Source organism: Triplophysa dalaica, chromosome 25 (genome assembly GCF_015846415.1).
Source record: "Triplophysa dalaica isolate WHDGS20190420 chromosome 25, ASM1584641v1, whole genome shotgun sequence".
Taxonomy (NCBI): Eukaryota; Metazoa; Chordata; class Actinopteri; order Cypriniformes; family Nemacheilidae; genus Triplophysa; species Triplophysa dalaica.
Window position 1 is genome coordinate 4,811,076 of NC_079566.1, and position 21,505 is coordinate 4,832,580.

The 21,505-nt window shown below is 38.9% G+C and overlaps 1 protein-coding gene across 1 annotated transcript in view; it reads left to right on the plus strand.

The window, feature by feature from the left end:
- The window catches only part of thsd7aa (thrombospondin, type I, domain containing 7Aa), a 95,505-nt gene extending 80,676 nt beyond the window's left edge, over window positions 1–14,829 (plus strand). Inside the window, exons 20-27 of the mRNA XM_056741747.1 lie at window positions 347–492; window positions 1,996–2,170; window positions 3,894–4,067; window positions 4,176–4,271; window positions 7,422–7,504; window positions 9,977–10,190; window positions 10,444–10,531; window positions 12,585–14,829. Of these exons, the coding sequence (XP_056597725.1) occupies window positions 347–492; window positions 1,996–2,170; window positions 3,894–4,067; window positions 4,176–4,271; window positions 7,422–7,504; window positions 9,977–10,190; window positions 10,444–10,531; window positions 12,585–12,672 (1,064 nt within the window). The 3' untranslated portion in view covers window positions 12,673–14,829. The remainder of the gene's footprint in view (window positions 1–346; window positions 493–1,995; window positions 2,171–3,893; window positions 4,068–4,175; window positions 4,272–7,421; window positions 7,505–9,976; window positions 10,191–10,443; window positions 10,532–12,584) is intronic.
- Window positions 14,830–21,505: the final 6,676 nt, after the last annotated feature.

Sequence of the window (21,505 nt, forward strand, 5' to 3'; positions counted from 1 at the left end):
AAAGAGAATGACCCACATTGTTCAACTATTTACAATAAACGCTGCTATATTTCATGAAAAAGGTTGCATTGTAATTTCTTATTCACTGGGACTTTAAAGATCATGAGGGCACATGAAAGAAAATACATTACAGATAAGATATTTATAAAGACGCTTTAATATTCCATAAAAAAAATTGAGTTTTAATTTCACAATGACTTTAAAACTTGAATGTCATGTTAGACTGAAAAAACTTCTGTAGCTCAACTGATTTAACACCAGCTTCATGGCTCTGTTACTCAGGGAATACATACAAGTCAATTTAGAGAAGAACTTCTGCAAATTGTGTGATCTGTCTCTATCATAGGAAAGCTCTGGAGAAGAAGAACCGTGATCCAGGCCTCTCAGGGAGATGGACGACCATGTTCCTCACAGCTGGAACAGTGGAAGCCCTGTCCTGTGAAACCCTGTTACAGCTGGAGATACAGCGCTTGGTCACCTTGCAAATCTGAGGTGTGTTTCTCACTTTTCTTTAGTAACGCAAAGCAATACAAAACTGAACTTTATAGATATTTTAAGATCTTGCCTACACAACAAGCACTTGATTCTCTATGTGGCAATCCGGTAGAAACATTTTTACAAGGTTTCATCTTTCCTGAGGCACACATCCCTACAGCAAACCACCAGCGTTCATGTCATACGCAGGAATGTGTAGGTATATTTAGAACACACTCCAGCTTTGCCCTTTCTGGCGCATTTCTGCTGTCATCTTCCCATCTGTCTGTCTGGCTTTTAGGGCCCAACGGGAGGTTTAATTAAAGACAACAGTCACAAGACACAGCCTCTCTCCTCTCTTCTCCCTGCCACCCCCTGTTCCCCCGCCCCCTACACTTCATGCCTCCATCACTGAAGAGAATGTGAGCAGATATTGACTCTTCTCTTTGTTCTCCTCTGCCTGTCTCTAAGACTGTGACAGCCCTCAGCAGTCTCATGCAGCATTGCCTCTCACTTGTGCCTTATGATTTAAGACACTTTCAGCGGGTATGAAAAAATTATGTTGGGACCTGACAGTGCAGAGCATGAGGAAAAATGGAATGAGAAAGAATGCTGGATGTCTTGTAAAAGGTGACCCTTTTTGTGTCACTTCGAGAACTTTTACTCTTTTCCACACTAAAATATGCAGGGTTGTTTTCAACCCAGTGTTGCATCAAAAAGGGACTAACCCCACCGTTGGGTTGATTTAACCCAGACATTTTTTTGACCCAACAAAACGAAACAGACCATCATTTTGGGCTGGAACAACCCAGCATAGGTTTGTCCGGTTTTGACCCAACATTGGGTTGAAAATAATAATAAAATAAAGTAGTAAGAGTGTTGAGCTCTGAATAAACTTTCTTGTGTAGATCCAGTGCTGGAAATGGGTGAGATTTACTAGGGGGACTCTAGTTGAGGACATTTTTTATGATTTTTAAACTGTGGAACCCCCCCTTGAAATTCGTTGCCTGGACTCCATCAATGCTCATTCCCAGAACTTGCTGATAAACCAGCTTAGGCCCGCATGAGTGTCTGCTCTGGTTCAAGCTGATTTTGGTGGACCGGCATAGCCAAATCGTTCACAAAAAAGTAAGCTGATTAACCAACACATTTTCTGATAAAAGTTGGGTAGGAAGACACCATTAAACGTTTTACTTAATGACAACCATGTTGTCAAAGTCTTTGTTTTCCATTCACACCGATCTGCGAAGATGACTTAAATATGTTGGTGATGTCACTGTGTAAAGAAACACGTAATGGGCAGTTTTCAAGTGAGCATTTATGTAGTTTATACAGTGGCCATAATGGCGTTGTTTTAAAAACCCATTTCCAAAAGTTTGCATTTTCAGGCCTCCAAAACTCGGTTATGTAAATAAAAGCTAAAGCGTATACAAAGCTTTCAGTTTTTAGTCAAAACTGTGTCCGTGTATAAGTTCTATAAAATCTCATCTCTGACCACAGTTCTTTTATCTGTTTGTTAAGGGTGCACGGTGTGGAGACGGCTTGCGCTACAGGAACGTCTCCTGCTTCGTGTCTGATGGTTCAGGGAGGGATCTGGGCAGTATGGTGGATGAGGAACTGTGTGGTGATATAGAGCAGACGGTGGATGGAGACAAGCAGATCATCCTGGAGGAGTCTTGCACAGTACCCTGCCCAGGTAACCGCTGTACTGACTGGAACTGTACCACACTGATGTGAATCCTCTACAACTTTAACGTAAACTGATAACTTAAATGAAATGCTGTGTTCGGTCTTTCTACGGCAAGTTAAAGTTTACCTCAGATTACCCAGCTCATGCATCAAAGCATCCAAACAACTCAACGCTAGCCTGTGGGAGTGCATTAAATCGAGTTTACAAGCTTGCGTTGCTCTTTCTGGCAGCTCGCTTTTAAATCAGACAGACCTACTTTGGCACAAAAGACGGCAAGGCTTTTATGAGACGCTGTGAAAAACATTCCCTGGGATATCACACGGGCTACATTTCAACAACCTCATATGCCGCTGTATTGCATCATACAGCCGTCTGTAGTGCGATTCAGAGCTGCTACCTGTATTAACTCATACAAGCTGTATTTCAGACTTTTTACTGCAGTTCTATTGGACCAAAACAACAGCCGTTCTCGTCTCATTTCAGAAAGTGTGAGTGACAGATATAAGGACAACATTTGACATGTTTTGATTGATAGAAGAATAGAGTGATGGAGGTTTGTACAATGGGGTAGTGACAATAATGATACACCCGCTTTTTTTTTAGAAAGTCATCCTACTGACCTTTGACCCCATCAATTTTTATTTTCGAAGCTTAGAACTCACATGCGGGTTCAACCCGATCTCCAGCTGTGACCTACCGCTGCTCTCTCGCAATGTCTTCTTCGGTCTCTTTACCTCACGCACACATTTACATGTGTGTATTCGTTCCACAGCAGCGTGTGCTAGGATTACAAGCACACTGGAGAGAAGCTTCTGGCATTTCCCTAATAATGCCAGGATTATGGCGTTGTAGAAGGACAATTTAATGAATAATTAATATTGTGGGATATATTCACAAATCAGCATTGATGTTACAGCAGGACAGACTGACCTAGTTCTACGGAAAACCCTTGAGACCACCCACAAAAAAAAAACATGGGATTTGAGTTTAAGCGTTCTTAATATTCTTGACAAAAGCCCAAATTCTTTAAACTAAAACAGTTAGCTGTGGGGATAAAAACTTTAAGTTGTATACTTTGTGGAGAAAGTTGTGATATGGCAGGAAAATCAAGGGAAGTGGGGGTGGAGACTGTGCTTTGTCATGACTCCGCCTTAATTATAGCACTTAAACAGGCTTTGTGTAATTTTAGAGGCTCTTTTGACAGAAATGCAATATAATACATCACTTTGTCTTGAGAGGTGTATAAGGACCTTACATAATGAAGTTTTTTTTTCCTTAGAATGAGCTATTTCTATCTATATACGCCATGAGTCCCCATACGTGGAAATCGCCATGTTATTTCTACAGTAGCCCTAAACAGACAAACTGCTCTACAGAGCGTGTTTCGTAAATATGTTATCTGCTTCAGCAAAGGAGCAAAAATGTCATATTAGTCTTCTTCCAGCCACCGTAGTGCTTTGAAAGGGAGGGGTGACTGTGAGCCGTTGGTTGCAATTCTCAACATCACCACTAGATGTCGCTAAATTCTATAGACTGGTCCTTGAATCAGCCATTTCAAGCTTTCCTGTAGCTCAGTGGTAAGAGCATTGTGTTAACAATGCAAGGTTGTGGGTTCGATCCCAGGGGATTGCAAATACCTATGTAAAATGTATAGGATAAAGCAATGTAAGTCGCTTTGGATAAATGTGTCTGCCAAATGCCTAAATGTAAATGTATACGTGTTTTGTAGGGGAGTGTTACCTGACGGATTGGACCGCGTGGAGCCCGTGTCAACTGAGCTGTATCGGCAGGGACGATTTGGGCTTCGGTTCCGTGCAGGTGCGCTCTCGCGCCGTTTTAGCTCAAGAACCCGAGAATCTCCTACAGTGTCCAGAACAAGAATGGGAGGCCAGGCCATGTACAGGTGAGTCCAATACCAAGATCAGTTACATTAGGACCACTGTTAAATTGACGTTTTTATTACATTCTTTTTAATAATATATTTTTATGAATTCTATTTATGCGTTTTAAGATGGCCAGTGTTATGAGTACAAATGGATGACTGGTCCATGGAAAAGCTCATCTCGCCAGGTCTGGTGCCAGCGCTCAGATGGATTAAACGTCACAGGTATGTGCGCATGCGTGCTGATCTCTGTAAACCTCTAATTTATAATCCTAACTTGTGTGTGTCTTTTAAAAAATATACTGGATTAGGAGCAGTCACACATGCAGAAGAAAAAATCTTAAACCAGACTACGCTAGTTTGTCTGGTTTGCTGGTTTTAGAGTTGGTGGACTGGCTTTTATAGATGGGGAGACAAATAGTTGGCTGTTTTTTCCATCATGAAGCTGTTACAAGACAAGCTGTTACTTTTTATCTAGAAGCACAGACGTCTGCTGTCAATATTTAGAGAAGAAAAACATGTTTTTCTCTGAAACCATTACTGTGACAAAACTGTCGATATTCTCTCTCAAAGAGTGTGTAATGAGAGACTGGGGTTTGAGATAAAGTTGACGTCCTGTGCTGTCGTTTCCTGTCAGACCCCAGGAGGCTGAAGTGTGCGACTTTTATACATTTTTATGTACATTTTTGAAACAAGCTTTTAATCCATGACAGTGTCACACCCACATCTTAATCCTATTCAACATTATGCCAGCTGTCCTCCCGTGGATGTATTAATATGCATATTTTTCTATATCTGTTTTGTTGCAAGCAAGCAAATGTGTGGGGCGTGTCCTTGTCTCATATAACATCACTGAGAAGTAATGCATCTAAACCGAGATTAGTTTAATAATGAGATAATTTAACCTGAATTTTTTTCAGATTTTTGGAATGCTGTACTTATGACAAATAGGTGCTTGTCCTCCGTACGATTTTCAAATGTTTATTTGTCCTCTGTGCCGAGCCATTCAAACTGACCTCGTTCCAGATGGCACACGTGAGTCTGATTGGCAGATTAGTGCAGCAGAAGCTGTAAAACTGTAACCAATCCCTCTAAAGCAACCCACTCTCTGTTTATGAATATGCATGAGTATATTAAGGTGTGCGGCAGAATAAATATTCATAAATGCTTTAAAAATGAAACGCTTCGTATATGAAATAGGGGTGTCACAAAACACTGTTATTAACAATAACAATATTTTGTTTATTCTACACATATCATAATAATGTAAACAATTCAGCACCCATTTAAACGTTTTCTGTAAGAGTCACAATGGTTACAAACATGTATTTTACAAGTTTTAATACATTTGTATTTTGATTACGATTCAATAAATAAATAAAAGGAAAAAAATAAAAGATTTTGACACTTAGCATCATTTATTTCTTTTAAAAACATGTCATAGTGTTATCGAGAATTCTTTTGAAAAAAATATATATTCTTTAAGAAATATAGAACTTTTAGACGCTGATATGTCTTTAAGGTGAACACATGAAGAGTTCAGATTCAAAAGCCTCTAAGTTCCGTCTGACGTTTTTCTTCTAAAATTATTGTTTTATCAAGCTTCAATGTTTATATTAAAGGTTATGTCTCTTTATGGGCAAAGAGGATGCTTTCATTTCCATTAAAGTGAAATCACTGATCCTTAACATAGGAGCCTATTCAAACTTTAAAGGAAATTTTAAATGGCACTTGAAGGCTTTTGCATCTGAACTCTTCAAATAAATGCAAAGAAAGTCAAACACCACCTTGAACGAAAAAATCTGTGGTTCCATAAAACCTAGAAATCGACTGGATAGTCCAGGTTCTGCTGAAAATGGAAAGATATGCTTATTTGTTCCTCTGCTATATTTGATCAATATTCATTTATATAACTAGTATTCACTGAGTTGAGTGTGCGCTAAATCTACATAAATGACATGAACTCACCATGAGTGAAGGTGATTTGTGAAACATAACCGGCCAATCTGGCTAGTGATTTGTTACCTGTGTGTACTTGTATGTTCTTGGGTGCGATGCTATGATGCAGGCAAACTGCATTAACATTCAATGCAAGATAAGATTCCCGCCAGAAGAGGAGGAAAGGGAAATACTACAGGAATGTATAATGGGAATGAAATGTGAGAACCAGTTAAAAAAGGCTTTTACAGGTTATAAGAGGCAGATCTGATGTCCACTTCTAAGCTTTTATAAAGAACTTTAGTTGGAAAAACTTTGTTGCTATACAACTCTGCTATATTTAGTTGATATTCATATATATAATTAGCATTCATGTTGACTGAGTTGAGTATGTGTGCTTAATCGACATAAATTACATAAACTCACCAGCAAATGAGTGAACATGATTTGTATTGTTACCCTCCACAGGTAATGTTTTACCTGCATTCGGTGGGTAGGCGGGTGTTAACCCTTAACAAAACAAAACCTTAATCCTGATAGTGAACACTTTCATAACTGACAATTTGTTCCAAAGATCTTTGATTTACACTAGCTATGGATGACACAGATATAGTGTTGGCTGTCACTTGAACAATTGTCATCAGAACTGGCAGCAGCCGGCATTAGGGAGCAGTTCTATATCGCCGCTCTCATTGTTGATTGGGTGTATTGATTCATCCCAGCTTAGAGAAAATAAAACCCCTGTATTGGCCGCTGGCTGCACATTTCAGTGCTTTTATAGATTCTGTGGATTCCCACAGGCTACGGTTTAGAGAGGAAGATAGAAAGTGAGGGAGAGGCGAAACGATAGAGAGAGGATTTTTCTCATGCTGTACCTTCAGACTGAAGACACATCCTGAGAAGAGAATCATTTTTTGTTTTGATTTTCAAGGTTTCATATCAGCTCTAGATTATCATATGGGGTTTAGGAGTGAAGCCCATATCTGCTTATACTGTATAGACAGGCAGGCATGTTATAAATCTATGAAATATGATGTGCCTTGAGATTTATTCATTTATGTTATAATTACGATGCATAGTTATGCATGTAGCCTGAGGTATTTAAATATAGGATACAATTATATTATAAAAATGATAAATATTACATTTATGTATTTGTCCGTGCCATTGGTTTTCTATTTTTTAGCATCATAACAAGCCTCAGTTTGAAGGGAAGGATGAAAGGGATTGAACTATGTTTAACACTACTTGACATTTCCAGTAAAGGGGAAAGAAACTGAAAGATTGCAAAAAAGGATTGTGAGGAAAAAACACCGAACCCTTTGATGTCTTTCCCTCCAGAACAGTTTATTGACTGTAAATGTGCATGCATTTGTATGTGTTTTTGTTTGTCCTTTTTCAACATAAAAAGCTGAATTTTGACCTCTTTTCTTGCAGGTGGATGCCCATTGACAAGTGAGCCTGTGTCGGACAGGTCATGTGACCCACCCTGCGACAAACCCCGCTCATACTGCACAGAGGTTAGTGTGCGAATACTTGTTTTGTGTGCTTGTATGTATTTGTGTGTGGATCTCTGATGCAGGCCAACTGCGTAGACATTCAATGCGAGATTAGATTCCCGCCAGAAGAGGGGGAAAAGGGAAAAACTTCAGGAATGTATAATGGGAATGAAACGTGAGAACCAGTTAAACAAGGCTTTTACAGGTTATAAGAGGTAGATCTGATGTCCACTCATACGTTTTATGAGGAACCTTAGATGGAAGAACTCAAGCTCAGGGCTGGATTATAATCAATTTAATGGTCTTTTTTGCAGAGAAATGTAAGCGTTAGATCTACGCATTGAGCCAGTTTTATCACACAGATCGTGACCAGCATCAGAAGATATTAGAAGCAGTCAAGCTGCATGACTGGACGCTGCGGGACTAAAGAAACTCCTGAGGGAGGACAAGCCGCTATCAGTTGAGACGAGAGATAGAGATTGTTATGGACGGCAGCTCTGTTTTGCTGCAGTTGTTGTCTTTGAGTGTTTATATGCTTACGTGCAAGTGTGATGTCTGCTTAATGCATTATTAACGTGTTTATGGGCAAAGACAGCATAGATTGACGTACCAGCTGCTAGATCAGTACGGGTTTGTTTTTATGTCAATGCACTATATAGGATCCTGTGATATCCATAAGGAATATGTAAATTCATACACAGAAAGGCTTTTGCCTACTATTATCTCAGTCCCTTGATGATAATCCTATTGATTGTAAATGTTTGTTTTTAGCTGCTGTTTTTGTCCTCTGGTATGTTTCATAACATGTATTGCACGAGTGGTTACAAGCGTATCTGAATCCGGTCTCCCACTGTGTAGTGAAACCCTTTACTGGGGGTTTACTGACTACATTCATATCAGATCTGTAGCTTTATCGTGTCCCGCTCTCTTGTACCCACATTTGGAGATTCACATGCCCCTGTGCTTTCTGGTCATCTCTTGAGTGTGCCGTTCTGAGAAGGGCTGCGTTCTTGTGCGCAGCCGATTATCCTCACAAGATTGTTGTGGGAATAAGAGACCCCCAGCAGACTGCATAGGGAAATACGGCTCAGGCCCAGAGATACGCAATGGTTGCAGACCCACATGTAAAGAAATGTGCTATGGTCTGTCTCAGCAACACCCACTGAGATAGCACAGAGGAAAAAATGAGACGGATGTTGAAATCACAGCTAGATGTGACGAAAGTATTTTTAGGATTTATTTACACCTATTTGAACTGAAGGAAGAACAGCGACACCGGTAAGTAGGAAGTTAACAGCGATGCTCACAGGAGACTGAAACGGAATTCAATTAACAGCTGTTTAAAAACAAAGACAAAGGCTGTGAGTACATGGATTTTACTTTGAAGAACTAATAATTGATTTTATTTAGTACGGTATAGCCAGATTTATACTAACCTGCTAAATCTGGTCCTCATGGCACCTTAATCAGGCAACCCAACCACCCACTTTGACAGGAAGAGGCCAAAACAACCACCTCCGAATTGTTTTGAACATTTTGGGTGGGTTCATCTGAAATAGACATTGTGGTCAGAAATAATAACTGTCGGGGTGTGGTGGGGTGGAAGGGTGGTTGCGATTGATTGCTTATATATATTACTCTTGTTTTTCTAAATTGTTTATGTGAAAACAATAAAAATATTGATAAAAAATACAAAGGAAACTGTCCAGAAGTAATAAGTGCCATTTATTTCACAGACATAACTGTAAACCGGAGATGGACAGTGGTTCAGTATTTATATCTGTACATTATCTGATTCTTTACTGTAAATGTTTTTTCTATGGAAAAAATTGACTCCACTTAATTATAAAGCATACTGTTGTATCATACTTTTTAATCAACTGCTTTTTGTAAATACATTTTTATGTGTTTTTACCTTTAATATTAGTTCATTATTCAAAAGCTATTGAATACTAGAGTAAAAGTAAGAAAATAATAGTTTTTTAACATTCTCAAGTATTAAAGAAAAAAGAATCGGCATGCATTCATGAAATATAGGCTCGATTTCACAGACACGGCTTAGCTTAAACCAGGACTCTGGCTTAGTTGAATTAAGATATTTATCTTAATAAATATCTTGCTTTTATAAAAATGATTAAGAAGAATACAATACTGGGGTGCATCTCGAGTCAAAACAATGGCACTGATACATTTTAAGATATTTCGGGGCAAGTTATATTCAGTAAAGACATGTGACATGTAACATTAATTTTCATTTTTTCTAAAATAAAACCACTCTGAGAAAGTGCAGATCTTTATAACTATACTTAATATTATCAATATAACATTGTTTTTCTAAGCGACTCACACTTTTGTTCAGTGATGTGTTATGCTGACATGACTGTAAGCCTTTAAAATACCAACATGTATGATAATCAGACTAAAGCAGCACACTTTTCCAGGATATATCTGTCGATGATTATTGTGTAACTGATGCAATGGCTCCCCCTGCAGGCCGGAGTATGCGGCTGTAAGGAAGGCTTCACTGAGGTGATGACATCAGACGGCGTGTTGGACCAGTGCACAGTCATACCAGTGCTGGAGATACCGACTGCAGGTGACAGCAAGACTGACGTGAAGACCATCAGAGCTCTCAGTCCCACCCAGGCCACCTTTAACCTGCCAGGCCGCTCCGGACGCACTTGGTTCCTGCAGCCCTTCGGACCTGGTAAGTTTGTGGTTTAGAAGTCCTTGTGCTCCTATTAAATAATAGAGTATGTTTGATATAGGAGTTTTAAAAATAGAGACTAATATTGCTAAACCTCTTTTACAGCATGCTTCAGTCACTTTAAATATATGCAGATCTAAACCACATTAAGGCTAGCTGAAAACAGTCTTGGTAATTTTATTCCTGTTGCCTCGGGTGTAAACAGGTAGAGATCCAGCTGTGTATTTGTGTTGATGTGTGTGTGTCTACACAGATGGCAAACTGAAGACCTGGGTGTATGGTGTAGCAGCTGGAGCTTTTGTACTGCTTGTATTCATTGTCTCTATGACTTACTTAGCCTGGTAAGAACACTTTTCTAACAACACTCAAGACACTCATTTCATCCCTTCATAACTCTTCTGTTTTATTTCATTCATCTTAATCATGTGTTTCTATTAACCATTTCAGTTCTTTTCATTCATTTTACTCACTTTTGTTTCCCAACCGCTTCATTTCTATCAGTTTTTGTATTCTGGCCCGGAGCTCACCTCCGAGCCCGGATCCTTTCATACCCTCTGTGGTTTGGGTCGGACCCAACGACCAAGAGCTGATTTATACCTGTCCTGACTGTCAGCGTATTGAGAGTCAGAGCAACTAGAGCGCTCAGCTCTGTCCCCTCCCATATGGCCTTGGTCTCTTGCCAGTCATGTCCTTCACATTTGCCTTCACTCTGTCACATGTGCCTTTCTGACCAATCATGAGGAGCTGTTTGGAGGTGAGCAGGTAGTACTAGTTTAGTAGTCTAGATTTATCTTTAGTGTTGATTTAGATATATAGACAGTAGTGACAAAAGTGATGCTTGGGGGTAAAACTATGAAAAAATGAGGGGTACGATGGACAGAACATTGAACTTGTATATATATATTTGTTGGACAAACGTATTTACCAAAAAGACAAATTATAGCATATCATGGAATATAGGTTTTACTGTAATATGTTGTGATATCATTTACTCCCCCTTTTGTCTTTTCAACCTGTGTGATTTTCTTTCTTCTGCAAAACAAAAAATTATATAATCTGGTAAACAAAAACCATTGTTCGCAGTTCACTGGAAACAAGAGCAATGCATGTCAATGGGGACCAACTGTTTGTCTTAACCAACATTCTTCAAAATATCTTCTTTTGTGTAATGCAGAAGAAAGTAAGTCATATAGGTTTGGATGACAGGAGGGCCTGTAAATAATGACATCATTTTGAAGGTGAACTAGCCCTTTAAAATGCGTAATGCATACTAAAATGTTATTGTATCTTTAATAGTATATTTGAAGAGAGCAAACACATTAATTGTCCAGGGTTGGACATCACATGCCCACTACTGTATCCATCTGGTTGATGAATAACTTCAGGTGGCTGTTTTTGGCAAACGTTTCAGTCCGTTTTTATACCCACACTGCCCCCTAATGGTCACATTTAGCGTTACATGATCATCCATGAAATCTAAACATTTTGAACAGTTCTGCTGCTGATCATGTGCTCACCCTCATGTTGTGTTATAGTACTTCTAGATGTATTATATGTAGTATTTGAGGGATGGACACCAATTGTCTATCAACGTATAAAAAACAACTTCAGTGAAAGTTAATATTGACTAAGGCGTCCGTCTCTTAGTCTATTTAAATAACATAAAATGATTTGGGTGTATTGTCCCACTGATGAATATTTCTGCATTCTTTTATTACATGACATTCATTTGCATTATTCATAATACCTCAGATATGTTTGTACGATAGTAGTTTTACCCATTACATTGAATAAAAATGGTCACTTTTGAGTTAAGGTCTTGACACTGAGGTTAAGAGGATGTTATATTGACATGTGTCCCTGTCTCTGTGTTGTAGTACTCATTAAGGTGAGTCGGAGATGTAGTTTTCAATGAGCTGGAATATGCTTTTGGCTATTTTCCTGTTCCCTCCATCGCTATATTACATACTGTGCTACCTGTTAATGTCAGCATGGAAGAAAAGGACTAACCAGCTAACCAGTTTACTGGCTTCTGTATCAAAATTCGACTTGTCATTAATATGGTTCATAAGAAATTTCACATTTAGTGAAATGACAAATGTGCAGTGTATAACGTTATTGTGCTATACGCTACGCTACAGCGTTTTCATTAGTTATTAACTAAATGCATGGCAACCGGCAGCAGTGCATGAACCATTAGCAACATCAAGTGCTCGCAAGAACAACCCAAAGTATCTATGCAAAGCATTTCACTATTATGAAGTGATAAGAAACCTTGACAAACACTATTTGTTTTATAAATGCAAAGCAAGTCATTTTTATTTAGTTAAATCCTGGTTATTTGAAAGGAATTGTTGTTGCATAACATGTCATGAGTGTTTTGTGTTTCCACAGCAAAAAGCCAAAGAAGCCCCAGAGGAGACAGATGAACAACAGACTCAAGCCTCTGACGCTGGCTTACGATGGCGACGCCGACATGTAGCGCGACCGCATTCGCCTGTGCCGCAGATCACGATCGGGAACAGCCTCAAACCAGAATACTCGAGCAGACTCGAGCAAACTCACCGATTGCTTTTTATAAGACTTAAACGAAACCTCAGAGAAAGACTCCGCTCGTGTTTATATAATGTGCCCCCTCCTTTTTTACGTTAACGTTTTTGGACTTTGTTTCACGAGAGCCTTGACAAACTCTGATGTTCTTCAGTGAGTCTGCCTTCACCTCTCTGCCATCGACGTCTTTCTGTAACATAAACTTGTTTTTCGGGAGGAAAGTTGGACGACCCGTTTGAATCGGGAGGTTTTGCTGAGGAAGCACAAAATACGCCCTCTACGTTTCTTTAATATCGCACCTCCTGTCAGCTCCAGCAATGTGCCAACTGTTGATCCTGAGCCCGAGACGGCTCGGACTACACATTGCAAGCAGCCGCTGAGTCTTTCAGCCTGCTTAAATACGCAATTAATACGCAATTTAACTGGCCAGAAATGTTTTCAGCCCTTCGATTTGTGCTGGGTCCCTTCTCTTCAATATTTTGTGATGAGAAGGATGAATGTGTGGAGATTGCATGGGCCCACTAGCGCCCCCTAGAGAAATGCTGACCTGCCTTTCCCCCTCACTGTATTCAGGCTCCATTTTGCACTATATTAGTGCAGCATGAACATTTACTTATAGCATTGCCATAGAAAACTGCCTCTCTCCATGCAAGATGATGTACGGTCTTGTGCTAGACAAGTTTCTTAAAAAAGAGAGAACAGAAGTAGCCCTTTTTTCTTCTGGAACTCACCAATGTTTGTTACTGCATACTACTTGTTTACTGGTTACCTCTTGTTTGTGAGGACGGGGAACTGTTGAAAAGATTTTTGTGGGCTCCACTAACCCCCTGTCTTATGTACAGTTGCATTCAGCCATGTGTCGCTTTCTTTGCCTGATTGACGTAATGTGTATTCAGTAGTTCTTTTCACCTTATGGATTTGAATTGAAGTTTTCCATGTGTTTCAGTCTTTGTCTCTAATTCAAAGGGCTCTGTATTCATAATCTGAGCACTTTAAAGAGTACAATGATAACTGATCCCACTGTGTCTATGTAAACCTATTCTGGTTGTAGTTTACCGTGGCTACACAACACAGTAACAGCATGCAATTTCCTATCAGCTAGATCCCAAAAACCAATGCTTGGATATTTAAAGATACGTTCGGAAATTTGAAATCACCCTGAAATTTGTACCTCTGAATGGAGGTTGAAGAAAAATTCCCAGTTCACCCAAAAATGAAAATTGTTTTGTTTACGTATGTCCATGTTTTTTCTAAATGGTTTGACTATCCTTCATGGAACATGAAAAAAAGGAGATGCTACTACCTTGGTCTCCATTCCCTTTCAGTGTATGGAAAAGAGATGATGTGAAGATGAATGGAGAAAATAGGCTGTTAGACCAAGTCGTACAGATTTGAAACAACATGAATGTGTTATTTTATTTTTATTTTTGGGCGAACAGTGATGAACTATCAAACCACATTGTTTTGTTCTGGGACATTACATGTTTGTGATGTTCCGATTTAAAACGGAAAGAGATCTGAGAGCTATAATATCACACCCTTGGAAGCCATGAATGTGCAAGTTTAAGTATTTCAGCAGAACCGGTTGCAGAGATTATGTGGATTCAGACTGAATTGGTCAATGTCACCAACTATCTAAAATTAGGTAGAAAAGCAAAACTAAGTAGGTCAGGGCAGTTTTTTCCCTAAATCCATATCTACAGTAAATTAACCTATGGGCACTATTGATCTCTAAAGGCATATCATCCAATTTGCTTTCAATATCAACGGGTGAAAGGAATGTTTACTCATATGTTATAATACTTGTTTTGTTCATTTGTAAATACATGAATGATCATTTATTTATTGATGATTTCTTTTAAGTATAAATTTGTTCATTCCTTTTTTTACTGCATAAAGTGTTTAGTATAAACTTCTCAAAGTGTGTCTGATGTGTGCGTGAGAGAGAGGGAGAGAGTGTCTACTATAACTGGTCGCTGGGGCGAGCCAGGTTACTGTGTGAAAATGTTGCTTTCTTCTTTTCCTACAGGTTGTTTATATGTGTCTGATGAATTGCTGATAATAAACAAGAAAACATTGCTGTAGATTAGCATTTTTTTTGTCTAATTATTTACACTTATTATAAATTTATAGAGTTCATGTGTCATGATAATTATGTTTATATCTAGTATACACTTTTATGATGTTACGTGCACATTTATTCCTTTTATCACTTTTATACAAAGTGGTTACAAATGAGGGAATATTTGACATTTGGATGACTAAATTAAATTTCTATATCAATGCATCAATGGCATCTTAAATCTTGCCTAAAATCCACAGAATGCACACCTGCAGATCTCGCGGAATAATGTGTATTTTAGCGCTTGTCATTGACAATTTATAACATTAAACACACAATGTGAGAGCATTACTAGTATGCTGGGACAGATTTTTCAGCCTAAGGACGAATGACTTGAGACATTTAGACTAACCGCAGTGTTCGCCCCTGTTCATTACCAAAACAAACAGCTTGCCACAGCTGAACATATTGACACACATAATTTATTAACATACATACAGCTAAACTACCAAGTGCCCATTTGCCAAATAGCATATAAATAAAGAGTTTAACATTGGCTTTGAATGTTCTATTTAGCCCGTGACTGACATCCTTCGCTATCGTATACAGCACATACAAACATCTGTAGCTTTGTCTCATTCAGTTGGTCTCGATCCCTCTTGAGGAACAACTTTGAAGCTAATCCTGCTTGTACGGCCAAAGGTTGATAAAGCACTCCAGCTTGAAGTGATTTGCGCAAACAAGCAGGTTTATACTTATGGTTTCTGAGGGATTTCCACTAAAAGTAAAATAAATGTACTCCTGTCTCTTCCAACGTTGGGACTCTGAGCAATGACTACATTGCATGTTGCATGTTGTCCACAAAAATTGTGTAGATTAAGGGGCGGTAATATTATCCTGCTTTGACGTCACAACAGGAGCGAGATCTGAACGAATCTGAGCGAGAATGCTTGCAGGGAAAGGCTCACCAAAAAAAACTTTTCATGTTTTCTGGGTTGCTAGATGCCTCGGGGTATACCACTTAAACACAGAAACAATTAGATTCATCCAATGATTCCTTCAAGTGCAGACCCTACTTCTAACTTTCGGCCTGTTTCACACCGCACGCGCAGACCTGGGGTGAACTGAAGCCCCTGTGTGACTTTATCTGCTGGGATCGAGTGAAAAATCTCATTCAGGCTAGACATATTGAAATTATACACAATATATATTAAATTATATTGATATATTTTAATACATTTATTAAATAAAATATGTTATAATTTCGTTCTATATAGATATATGTGCTATAAAATCGTGTTATAGATTTCTATCATTATTTCAACATATAAAATCAAGATATAACGACATAGAAATATTTAAAGCAGCTAATATCTCATGCAATTATTCGTACTTAGATGTAACATACCATTTCATACCCTTCATATCCTTAATTTATACTTATTTCGATCTGCGAGATTTTCTATCAAGACCCTTGTCATAAATGACAAAATCCAGCGAATAACGGCTTCTAACTGGTCTAGAAATAATTGGACTGGCTCATGATGACGTCATAGTCTTTGCTCCGCTATGCTGGTATGCTCAAATCAATAATTAATTAATGGCAAATTACCAGATTTCAAATAGAAAACATTCGACAATGTCTGAAATGTCGTTCTTGTTCAAGATAAATTGAGTTACGTTCATCCAAGATGAATCATCTCATTACAGTAATGGTTCGTAAACTAAAGAGCTCCTCCCCCCAAAGAAACATACCACAAGCTTCAGAGGCCCATGTTATTTTATAAATAATACTAATATAATGCATACCTTGTATCAGGTGGACACGAAGGTGGACAATCCACTAAACCTATTTGCACTTGCCACACCTTGCCACCAGATGTCGCTAAAAGACTGTCACAATTCATGCACTCAAAAATCGAGTTTCAAAATAAAAAATGTTTGGTGACGAATAAAGATATTCAGTAACTATTGAGATATTTTACAGCATTAACATATTAAAAATGATACTTTGTGAAGCTGTATGCTAAAACAATGCAACTGAATTGAACAGTATAAGTTTAAGTATAATTCAAGCCGTAAGCCCTAATGGAAATAAAACAAACTAAAGACTTCACATTTGGATGTCATCCTGCACATAAACTGGCAATGCCTCCAGTATAAGCAAGGTCTTTTGTTTTACCCATAGAGTCATCTTGATGCCCCCAGCTGGTTAAAGTCATATCTGGCTTTAATCAACAGGGTCACAATGCTCCTATGATTATAATCATGGCTCGAGGCCTATGTGAGTCTTCAGTCCTCATTACACAATCAGTAATTATCACAATCATGTCTTCTGGCCCTCATCGCAATTGAATTCCACATCTAAGAAAGGAAGCACACAGACTGACCTAATCAATTAAGCCCCAGTGCAGGTCTTCTCCAATTGGATGACTTTGTCCCAACCTCTGAGTTATCAAGATGGAGTTAAGATTTGATTAAGCAGAACAGACATCAGGTACAGGAAAGCGGATACAATACTAGAAACGTCAACTTGTTAGACAAAGATGTTCTTTTTGTTTAGAGCTAAGAGCCATTTCCAGCTGATAATCTTCGACAGATAAATCAAGCTTCGACTCCATTACAACCAATAAATTATGCACTTTAGGGAGCTCTAAAACTACAGCACTTGATTGATTTTAAAAAGCTGGGATTGCTGTGCCAAATGTCCTAATGCTGGGGAGATGTTAAACAAGACGGCGGAGACGAAGCTGAAACGTAGTATTCGTTTTTCTTTTGAAACTTCCTCAAAAGGGGAGAAACTTGAAAGCATACGGGTCTGAAAAAGCCTTTCGGATGCAGGCACTTTGCTAAACCAACATTTGCCGTTTGCCGCAGCGCGACATTTGTTATTGTTTTAAGAGTTGTAATTCAAGATAATCGGAGTCATTAACCCTCCCGATTGTGTTTGGAGTTCTGAGGCGCACTGAGATGCAGATGCGATGGACTTTGTGTACGAGTATCGGTCTGGCCATGCATCCGAGTCCAGCCGTCAGTTTAATTGCCATGCGGAAGCACTTGATGCGCGCCAGCTGCATCCTGCGACCGGTGCTCTGATCCTGCATTCGTCTCTGTCAGTCTTTTCTGGGCCCGCCCGCTCCACTACTCATCTGAGCCATGCTGGCATCAACCATCAGCTCTTTGCTCTCTCTCCATCTTTCTTATGAGCACAAACCCACGGACGTTCTGTGCTGTGTCACAGCTTTGCGCAATATTTGGGATATATTTGCATGCAGTGAACATCAACAACATGCTTTCGACGTGTAAAATAACACCTGGCATAACAAGGCATGGGTTTGGCCTAATTGAAAGCCTCCCAATTGTGTCACCACAGCCCCTATGGGGTCTGCTCCCTTCTCTCTGAAACATCTGCCCACACAATCAGGCATTCAGCCATGCCAGCTGAGCCATGCCACAGCAGTGTATTGCCAGCGTCACTCAGCTGGCTCAATCTTCCTCTTCCTCCTTTTCTTTATCTGTGTCTTTCCCTGTCTTTATCCCTCGCTTCTCTTCCACCGAACCATTAGGAGATGGAAGCGTCAACCCTATAATCTGCTGTTCTCTGCAGTAGATTACATGGTTTGAGTGAATGCGAATGAGAGTGAGTGAGGACCAAAGGTAGGCTGTGTTAAATTAAACCCACTTGACCTCGTGATTAGACAGAAGGGAAAGCATGTCTTGTGAGCAGGTGTGACAGATCTGAACATTACACTAGCATGTGTTAACCTCTTTACCCAGAAACTAAACATTCATGCCCAAACTGAGTAACCATGATTTGGTGGATTGAAATGTGTGGAGGTGCATGGCCTGAAAATACATTTAGATCACAAAAATAAATAAAAAACATAAACAAAATAAACAGGCTTCTTACTCTTACCATGTTCTATCAGCTAGCTCAATAGCTAGTCCTAGCCCAAACACACCGGAGCCAAAATGTGCTGTGTCAAGCTTGGTGGGACAGAACAGAAAGACGCGCCACACAGGTGTAATGTTCACAACTTTTGCATGACCCACAATTATTTACCTAATGCAAATGTTTATATCACATTTATTTTTAAAGCATTTGTAACAATGCAGCATTTTTGTTGCAGGCAGAAAACATAGAATACATGCTGCCACCGCATTTTTCTCCTTGCAATCAATGCAAAGTATACAGAAAAAACTGTCTAAAATTTAGTCTACATTCATTCTACTGTTTTATAATGCTTGTCTATACATTTTTCAGTGGATTTATATTAGTGGTAGTAACTGTTTATTAACTGTAAGATTATTATCATTTTTTTATGCAGAAAGATGAATGAACTGATGACATCAAATTTAAACCTTTACAGGAGAGGGCAGCAGAATTTCATCCGAAAGGTGTGTACTTACATCTACAATTTATGAAAGGAAAATGTATCAAAACTGTTTACGTTATTTCATTTGAGACATAAGAGTAGATGACACATATGGGACCGACTTCACAGACAGGGTCTTGAGGCTAGTCCTATAGACTAAAATGAATATTTGAGCTGTCTTAAACCAAAAAAAACTTTGCCTGACATATCTTAACATTTATCAGTGTCATTGTTTTGTCGCAGTATGCACACCAGTGTTTTCCTAAAGCTTTTATATCAAATTTACTTAATTTCTCTAATTGGACTAATTAGCATGTTATTGGTAAGATTATGCTATTGGACAATGTTTTTTATTTAATTATAATAATAATAATCTCTACATATTAAACTGATACCAAAGAACACGTATAACATAAGGGGGTCGTGCCAGACAGGTCTTAAAACTAGTCCCAGACTAAGTTCAAATCTAGATATTAACTGAAAACAGCTTACACTGACATCTCTTACAATATATCAGTGCATTGTTTTAATAAAAACTACCTAACTATCCTAATTTAACAAAGGCCTAGTCCTGGCTTAATCTAAACCGTGCGGGACACTTCCCCCCAAAACTTCGATCAATCTTCAACAAAGATATACTGTATATACACGCTCCTGTCATATCAAACCTGAATGATTTTCTTACTTCCTCAGAACACAAGAGAAGATATTTTTAAGAAATGTTTTGTTTTTGTGTTCTGAGGAAGGAAGAAAATCATACATGATTGAAATGACAAGTGGGTGAGTGAATGATGACAGAATTTTCATTTTGAAGGTGACCTACTCATTTAAGAGACAATTTTAAAATCAGCTTTTCTGGTTTTAAAATGTACTATATTTAAAGGTATGTGTTTATGTAAAATTATCAATTTTGTTTTATTCTGCGAACTAATAATATTTCTCCCAAATTTCAAATAAAAATTTGAAAAAAATCTATTTGCATTTGCCGAATATGATACCTGGAGAAACAGGTCAAAATAACAGAAAAGATGCTGTGTATTTATTCAGACATCAAATTCTTCAAAAAAACAAGTTTATATTCACTTTAAAGCACTATAACAGTAATATTTGCGTCATGCTTGTCAGTCTTTCACATTGAATGACTTTGTCATGATTTTGTTGAAATTAAACAGACACTGGACTGGCCGCAATACACCTATAAATGCTGATTAAATGAAAATTTGGAAAGTTCTCTTATTTATTTTCTATGGCTGTATATACAAGAAACAAAAAGATGAGAAAGAAATTCGAAATAAAGTCAAACGGGCCCTCAAGTCATTAATTAACCGGTCCCGTGGTCTTGACCGAGCAGAGAGGTCAAGTTTACATTGCAGGTCTTTCACAGGCCTTGCTGAAGTGCCCTCCAGCATTCTTCTCGTATTCTAAATGATTAACCCTTGCTTTTAACATCAATAGGCCATATGTTCATGCATTCTGGTCCAAAGACTGTTAAGCAATGTCCCCCCGTGCTCTGGAGAAAAATACTTCAAGAGTGCCGCTGCAGAATACAACTGTGAAGGCCATCACGGCCATTCACAGTCTCATCCCATGTCAACCCACCACGTGAGTTACTGCTCGTATGACACGGTCGGCCTGCCGCCACACTGTAGCAATGAGACCACCACAGATTTATGAAGCCAGACCCCTGCTGTTTTTTCGCCTCTCTTCTTTTTTCATTGCAATGCATGAGAAAACAGAGTCAGCATTTGTTAGGTCTCCTCCCTTACATTGTTCCCTGACAGGTCTCAATAGTCACACCAGAATCTGAAATAATATGAATCACTTGACTATTCAAACAAACGTCCAGTTTTTGTCAGGACATCTGTCCCTTTTTACTGAGAAAACAGCTTAAATCAGCCTTATCTGGTGTGTGGGCACATTTGGGCACATTTCTGAAGACATTAGGACACCAGCAAACCATCTAACCCATTAAACCACAATGGTTTGGTTTAAGTGCATTTTTTCTCGGGTCATTGACTCAGACACAAAAGCCCAGGCATGTGTGTTTCTAATAAATAAATAAGTACATAAAATAATGAATTAAACGATATACAAAGCTGGGATCTACTTTAAGCGCTACAGCGGAATGCGCAACTCGCCAAACACGAAACAAAGCCTCTCCGCTGGCAGGCGAGTCTCTTTTAAGTCTCCGCAGTCGTGTGATCTCGTCTTCTCGGACCAATCTCATCCGGTGCTTTAATGTTTTCCCACTCTGTTCTTGTCCCTCCCCTTCTACTCTCCTCCCCGTGGCTGGCGCTGAGTTTCTCTCCGGATGTAGCACGGCGCGC